Source organism: Epinephelus moara, chromosome 7 (assembly GCF_006386435.1).
Source record: "Epinephelus moara isolate mb chromosome 7, YSFRI_EMoa_1.0, whole genome shotgun sequence".
NCBI lineage: Eukaryota > Metazoa > Chordata > Actinopteri > Perciformes > Serranidae > Epinephelus > Epinephelus moara.
In genome coordinates, this window is record NC_065512.1 from 3,827,346 (window position 1) to 3,835,506 (window position 8,161).

Consider the following 8,161-nt stretch of genomic DNA (forward strand, 5'->3'; position numbering starts at 1 on the left):
AGGGGCCTCCCTGGCTATCACCTGCAAAATGTCCCTCAAAGGAAGAGACACAAAAAGACCACAAAGATTCAAAACAACAACAAGAAAAGAGGCAAAACCACCACAAAGTCTGTGTGTCTTGCTCCAGTGTACAAGAGGTGGTGGGGCCTTTTGCATGTCTGTGCCCAGGGGCCCATTTTCTCATAATGTGCCCATGGCTATGCATATTATTGCTCTCAATGTTGCATGCAGAACCTTTCAAGTTAAAGACTGCACATTAAATTCAGATTACTGAAACAACCTGGCAGAAGCCCGGAGAAGCAGAAGTCCAAAATAAAGAAGAGAGGCGTGTGTTAATAAAAGAACAATATTTCATACTTTAATATCACCTCTGGCAGGCATTAGCTGTATTAAATACATAAATTGCTTTCCAGTTATTTCTCAGAAGGGATTAAGTTTCCAGTTCACATTTAAGCATGTAACCAACTTTATTCCAGTCAACGAGCGTCAAATCTTAATCTGACCGTCCTGTTAATACCAAGGCAAATAGAATTTGGAACAATTACTATTTACATATGATACAAAAATATATTTCCCCAAAAAAAAACAACTGATAAATTTACAATAAGAAGCTCTATAAAATTACAAATATATTTCTATTATAAAAAGCCATTTTTTAAATACTCTTCCAGCTCAAGTTTTGGATGAGGGAGTGAAACCTGGTCTGTGATTTGTGACAATAAATGTTCCAGTGACTCTGCAGCGTATATCCCGCGTCTTCATTCCTCACAGCGTCTCATGGAGTCCTTTATATCATGGCGGCTGAAGTATTCTCGTCCTCAGGTTGCTACAATGCTAATTTTGACCCGTCTTGCAGTCCTTACAGCCCAGTAGCCAGGTGGCCTGGAGTCAGTGGAGCACTGCTGGGTTAACTTTAGGAGCTTGTTGATGCCGTGGTGGAGCCACTTGCTGTGCCATCCAGCTGTATCCTGTTGGGTGGTTTTTTCGGTGTGGGGGCCGGGGCGCATGTTAGCTGCTCAGGGGGGGTCCAGACATCCACTCCCTCCTTCCCTCATGGCTACACTCCAAGATGACTGTGAGCCTCCGTGTCACATGCCTAAGAAGAGACAGAGACAGACAGATTAGAACAGGACTCCGTGGCTCCTTGGCTGCCAGCTCTATTCTCAGAGCGGCGGACGTTCTGTTTTACAGGCTGGTCATCGTAAACACTGGTGGCCCTCATAAATTTGCAATTCTGCGGGGCTAACAGGAGGCTGGCTGACTGCCTGACTGCGTGTCCAGCTTTGCAGAGCGACTGGACGCCTGCGTGCTGTGAAAGACGGACATTCAGTGGCCAAAACACAGAACAGAGCGGGGCGGTGATGGTGGAAGGAAAAAAGCGTTTCAACTCCCACTTCTGTCTCATTCCATTCCTGACATTTACAGTTGGAGTTTCAGCCCAGGTTTGCAGCAGCACACATTCCTGATACTCTGATGCAAGTTCAAACACTCACTCGCCTCGTAGTAAAGAAACGGTCCAACGCAAATTAACCATGTGTGTGTATTACCTATGACGTTCTGTAAGCTACTTAAAGACGCCCTGGTGCCCTCTTAGGTTACATTTTCATGCATGTACAGAGCTCTGGGGGAAAATGATGGCATTTAATAGTCGGGACTTCTGCATGGTGTTTGTAGAAGCACTTTCTGAAAAGGGATACGCTGCCTTTCTCCCCAGTGTAACCCCAGAGGCCTCATGGTCCACATAACATGCCCCAACTCCTCCATAGTCCTCACACATCCTCGTTTCTTAGAATTCTAAGGGGAGTGACTCCTGTGTCACTTTATGAGTGGTCGTTAGCATAGCTGACACAGGGAACAAATGCGCCAGTTAATCCCGAGTAGCGGGCGGCGCCAGCGCACGGGCTTATTCATCAGACAGCGAGGCTGCATTAGCACTTACTCTCTAATGTCCTGTCAAGGTCGGCGATGAAGTCCTCCAGTTCTTTAGTGTCGCCCAGTTTGGCTGCGGAGAAAAGAAAGAGATTCAGATTTTAAACTATGAAGAGTGAAGAGTTCTTTCATAAGCATCTTCAGTTACACATTATAAGACAGGTCCAGTGTGTAAGATTTAAAAGGATTTAGTGGCGTCTAGCAGTGAGGATTACAGATTGCAACCAGCTGAAACTTCTTCTGGTTAGAATTCCTTCAGTGTTCATTGTTCAGAAGGTTTTTATCTGGAGCTGAATTATCCACAGAGGTCTCTTCCAGACCAGGTGATTTAAACTGGTAAAAACACTGAATAAAGCAGTTTTGTGTTCCAAATTTGTGTTTCTACAACACTTTTTGGCACGTCCGAGACGGGATGCTCGCTTGGCACCTGCTCATCTTTGCTCAGTGTTTTTTTCCGATAACTTAAGATCAAGATGTTGAGGAGGTTTTTACCAGGAGCCAAATTATCCACAGAGGTCTCCTCCTCTCTAAAACAAATGGACTGGTGATTTAAACAGGTAAAAACACTGAATAAAGCAGTGTCACAAACACTCTCATCACAGATGGGCTGCTAACTATGGTGGCCGATGTGAAAATGCTAACATGAATGCCCTATCTAGTGCCAGTGTTACTACTTGCTACTGCAGAAACATGATGGTGCAACATGGTGATCTCCACAAACGAGGACCTGCTCCCTGTGTAGATATAAGCAGCTCATTCTAAGGTAACGAAAACACAACAATTCTTTTTTTCAGGTGATTAAACACTAAAGAAAATATATTTCTTATATTACACTCCATTTCTGCCAATATATTCCCCTAAATCCGACACACTGGACCTTTAATACATCTCACTTTGACCCATTTTTCATTAGAGAGATTTGAATCTGTCTGCAGCCCAGAGCTCTGCCAGAGTAAGTAAACCTGGATTTATCTTATTTTTTTTGGTAAGAAAGGTCACAGTTGTGTGTGAGTGTAAGAAGGAGGAGTGTAACTCACGTTTTGGTGACATAAGAGGGGGTGAGCTGGTGGTAGGCGACTGCACGGTGGGGGAGTTGAGCCTCTCATCACTGAAGCTGAAGCTGTTTCTGTTGAGCGACTCTGCACCTGTCAGAACGAGACACAAGACAAAATGCAGACGACTTAGATTTGCTTCAGTGTTCCCCACGTAACGCATTCAGATCTGATCTGTGTCAGTGGAGCAGCTTCAGGGTGTAATCACTGCATTCTCCTCTAATGACAGCCTTTCTTCTACGGCCTGTCAAACACATGCATGCGCTTGTATTTGCACACTCCGAGCTGCGGATACACACAAAGCGTACACGTCTCTGCTGCTTCAGCGCCAACGCTGACCCTGAGAAGAAACATTACCAGAAGCAGAAGTTTGTGCTCTGCTACGGTGGACGACCCCAACGCAAAAAATACCACATGTAACCTGAACTCGGCGACTGAATCTCCATTGTGGCAGCTAGTGACAGCAATATAACAGGTTGTCTTGGGAAGAGACATCTCGAAAGTCATGCAGCTCTTCCCCTGCTCTTATGTAAGATTTATCTCTGACACGTTTAGAGCAGGGCACGTTCTCGTCCCCTGTACCACCCAAACTCTAAACGGATGGTTACATAAATGATATAATGACCACTTTGTTTCTGCCAGATCCATATTTCAAGCCACCACATAACATAACACGTTCTCACTGTCTGGCAAGAAAAAGAGGAAGACAGAAGAAAGCTGCTGGATTGGTACAGCTCGTCCAACTTCCCTCACTAAAAGCAACTTCTTTCGTCATCCCCATCTGGTTGTAGAAGTGTAGACTCCTGGTAAACGTGTCAACCTTCCTGGCTGTGTGAGTATGAAGTAAGTGTGTGTGACAGAAAGAAGATTAGGCAGCACTTAAAGCTGCTCCTGTCTATCTCACTCCTCTGTGCAGGTCTCCATCGGACCTTAACAGTGTCTCAGATGTCGACCACTTACTTACTCACCCCCTCTCTGACCTGCACCACTCCCACCACTCAGCAATGAACACACAGCATGAGATAGGAGACGCCACACACAATGGGGAGCAGCCGGGCACACACACAGAGCTGTGGCCTTAATATCAGCATTTGACTTTGACGTGAATCTATCCCATTTCTCAGTTTTCTATATTTAGTTTTCTCTGCTCCTCACTCAAACATGAGTTTGAGCTCCAGGGCGGCTCTTTAAGACCCTGCACAGTTTGCGTCATTTATCTGCACGTTCATCGGTCCATCCATCCATCAGCCTGCAACACAATAGCTTGTTCCTACGTGGGACAGGTCCCTCTTCATTAGACTGCCATGGAGAGGACAGAGCTCACGCAGGAATCTGATCTCTTGAGCAAATCAACACCCTCATTAGCACCAGAGACACAGGTTCGAACACCCTCCCTCCTGCTGTGATGTTGCTTAATGCGAGACCCTCAGTGGTGATTACATAAAGTTTAGCTGGGTTAGTAAACACTGTGGGCACTGATGATACACTAGCAAAACCACTGGAACCCCACTTATTATGCAGTTACCAAAACGATGTCTAGCACTACAGCGTGAATCTCTCTGGAGTCCATCATGCATGTGTCTGCAGTTATCTGAACGTCCTCTCTTCACTCAGCCTCTCCAGAAAAATGAAGACTCTAAAGATTTTCCACATCTTCACTCATAAGTCCCAACCCACTCACACGTGTCTGGGAAACTATCTTTGCTCCTGGGGACCCGGAGCATATTTTTCTCCGTATGTCAGAGGCGATCACATTTTGGGTAAGACGCTGCCCGGGGCCAGCTCTCCAGCTCTCCAGCTCTCCTGCTCTCCAGCTCTCCTGCTGGGGACGCAGACTTTTAAAACACTGTATGCTGGAGTAATATATGACGGTAAAATGTTAGAGAAGCAGCCACAATAGTGGGGCGAGTGTGCCAAAATATGCAGCGGTGGCTCGATCTGACGCCCAGATCTCTGGACTCTGATCAAATCTTTCTCCCGCTCCGTGTGTATGTGAGCATTCATGCACGGATGCATGCATGTGCAACAGTTTGCCAGTCTACAAAGCCGCCCTCCTGATGGCACATGATAAGAAACTGCACCCAAAATATTGCAGTGCAGAGGAGGAGGAGGAGTAACGCTGACTCCAGGAGAGAAGGAGCATTCATGAGGCAAAGTTCAATAAATAGAGGTGATATGACCGACTTCTTGAGACTTTATCTGGAGGCAAAGTGGGCAAAACTTCTCGAGACGGTTATCCATAAGTGACAGATGCAGAAAACAGATCATAACTGCATAATTTCTGCAGACCTGATCTCCATTCTGGAGTCTCAGGTGTCACAGTTTGCACTTTTTATTTCCCAAGTTAAAGATACTCTCTGTAACCTTCCCTGCTTTAACACACCAACATTTATGACTGCTTTATCCTCTTGCATTGCTCCATGTTACAGATCATAAGTCACATTTGTCATTGCATGATCCAAAGAGAATTATTTGTTGTCATATTTAGGAAACACACTCCAACATGCAGGGACAGTTCTCCCCAAATCTGCTGAAAACACAGTTAATAATTCATCTCCAACTCACTCTCTGAGTCGCTGATGCCGCTGTCGCTGACGCTCGCGCTGCTCCTCCTCTTCATGGTCTTCAGGTGTTCGTCGTAGTACCTGAAGTGTCGCTTCTCCACCGGCGACGTGAAGTCTTCCATCACCGCGTCGAACTCGCACAGGACGTCGCTCAGGTCCTCCTCGTTCACGATCTTCGCTGCAAGAAAACGTCACTATGAATTTCTTGAGATCTCAGCTGAGGGACTGAAAGTAGACCTACCAGTAGATAAACAGTGGAGCCTCATATTATGAAGTATATATATCCAGTATAGTATGAATATATGAGAAACTATTAAATGCAGGATCATAAAACAATATTAAAATATATCTAAATACATAAATGTTATTGGAGTATGAGCCTATAGAAAAACAATGACAGCATCAACAGTGCACCAAGCTTTATTACAAATAAAAATAACAAGCTACAGGATATAAAAACAAAGTTATATTTACCTTGAGGTTTCAGCTTTGGAGACTTCATAATTCCAGAAATCAGGTTTGAGATTATCCAAAATCTGCGTTATATATCTGTAGATGTGTGAGTATGTCCCTCAGAGAAAAGTCCCTCTGTGTCCTCCTGTGAGAAACCTCCTGCCTCCTGCGGGTCTTGAACTAACCTCCAGGCTGAGGAGCTGCCGCCTTTTTATGAGCCCTGCTCGGTGGAGGCGGGACGAGTGGAGCGGGGAGGGGTGTGTGTGTGTGTGTGTGTGTGTGTGTGTGTGTGTGTGTGTGTGTGTGTGTGACGTCTCCCTCATAAAAGTGTGTTTGTAAACAACTTGTGTGTCTCCTGCCAGGCAGAGGTGTAACACACAGATATTAATAATCATGACCCACAGCTTTCAGACTGTGTCACCGGGCAGATCAGGACAGAACCAGGCCAAACTGTGACACACAGACTGACACATCATGTAGGAAACAACAGTGTCTGGACGTTCTGTATGATTGTTATTGTTTTTTATGTTAAAGTTGATCAGACTGAGTGTACTGTAGCAGCAGTAGGAAGTAAAGCCGAGTAGTCACTATTATTTTAAGGTAAAACAATTTTACTTCTAACTCAACTAACTAATCAAACAAATATTGTACTTTTTATATCCTCTACATTTACCTAACAGTAACAGTCACTGTTACAAATAATTACTTAACACATAAAGCATGTGATCAGCGTATAAAACATTACATTTTGATACAGGTTTTACTACCCAACAGTATGAGGAAACAATAAAATAAGTTTCATCTTGGCCAGATAAACACTACAGTTCAGCTCATATGGGGAGGATACATGGGCGGATCATGAGTAAATGCGCCTCTCAGCACAGATATGCAAAGGGGCCCCCCACTTCTCCTACACAGAGGCAAGTACTCACAGACTCTGTGGTGGTTTTGCATCTCTTTAGCCCCTTTTACACTGCCAGATTTTTGGCAAATGTTGGGCCGTTTTGCCGGCCAGCTGCGAGCGTTTAGACACACAGGGTTGGGTTGGTGAGTTGATCCAACGTGCCCAATTTTCCGCCACATAGGGTAGACATATTGGTGGAACCCTTTGGTTTAAACAAACCGAGGCGGCCTTCCGCAACGGGAGGGGCTGTTGAAGACTTGTGGGAGGAGCTGTTGATGACGCCGCACGTGCGAGCCACTGGCGGTGGATAAACAGGAAACAGCTGATAGCAGGAATTAGCGAGCAGCTAGTAGCAAGAGGGAAACACAAACCTGACAGACACTGTAAAGATGAGCAACTGGGGAGACAAGGAATTGCGCGCCCTCCTTGTCCTCGCAAACGAAGAGGCCATTAACCGTCAGATGACGGGGACGGTGAAGAACGGGCCGACTTACGAGAGAATCGCCGAAGGACTGACCAGCCGCGGCTTCCCTCCCACGTCACTGTTTACGTCACACGCTGAGCTACACGTTTTGTTACTTGCTCACGCCCCCCATTGCCCCGAAAAAGGCACATTCTGTATAAACAAAAGTAGGTAGGCGGCATTTTGCTGCACTCCCCGATTTTGTTTTTATACTGCCAATGCTGAAAAAAGACTGATTGGGCTTTCCTGCAAATTTGCCATTTTTTTTATAGTTTGCAGTTCTTTTGCATCCCTTTGTGGTTTCATGTCTCTTTATGGTCGTGTTGCGTCTTTTTGAAGTAATTTTGTAAGTTTTTTGGTGGGTTACTGTCTCTTTGAGGTGATTGTTTGGTATTTTTTTGTTGTTTTGTGTTGCTTTGTTCTGCTATTTTTTGTACTTATTTTACGTCTCTTCATGGATTCTTTACATCTCTTTTTTGGTCATTTTGAGTCTCTTCCTGGTCGTTATGTGTTAATTTGTCATTTGACACTTTAGGGCCTGTGCTCAGTTGTACTCAGTAATCCATCCATGAGTGGATACAGTAATAAAAAGTCATTCTACCTTCATAAAGAGTACTTTTACCTTTGGTTAATTCTCTTCTCTTACTGAAGTAACATTTTGATTGTAGTATTTTGCCTGTGATGGAGTATTTCTACATTAAATAAAGTTTTTAAATATCTGATCAGGATGGTAAACATGGGCCCAGCCTCAGTTAGAAAGTGATGATTTTCACTCATTAAGTGTAAATCCTTGCAA

General features: G+C 44.7%; 1 protein-coding gene across 1 annotated transcript; it reads right to left on the minus strand.

Annotated features, from left to right (window-relative positions):
* Positions 1 to 332: 332 nt before the first annotated feature.
* rgcc (regulator of cell cycle) lies at positions 333 to 6,184 on the minus strand. Its single transcript, XM_050049415.1, has 5 exons — positions 6,020 to 6,184; positions 5,547 to 5,723; positions 2,967 to 3,074; positions 1,940 to 2,002; positions 333 to 1,096 (listed from the first exon to the last, which is right to left on the minus strand). Exons 1-5 carry the CDS (start codon positions 6,045 to 6,047, stop codon positions 1,089 to 1,091), a joined length of 384 nt encoding a protein of 127 aa, XP_049905372.1. The 5' UTR covers positions 6,048 to 6,184; the 3' UTR covers positions 333 to 1,088.
* Positions 6,185 to 8,161: the final 1,977 nt, after the last annotated feature.

Coding starts and splice junctions, on each gene's coding strand:
- rgcc (XM_050049415.1), bottom strand. CDS start 6,047: ATGAAGTCTCCAAAGCTGAAACCTCAAG. Junction 3,075..5,546: donor CGGCATCAGCGACTCAGAGA/GTGAGTTGGAGA, acceptor TCGTTCTGACAG/GTGCAGAGTCGCTCAACAGA. Junction 2,003..2,966: donor CCCTCTTATGTCACCAAAAC/GTGAGTTACACT, acceptor TTTTCTCCGCAG/CCAAACTGGGCGACACTAAA.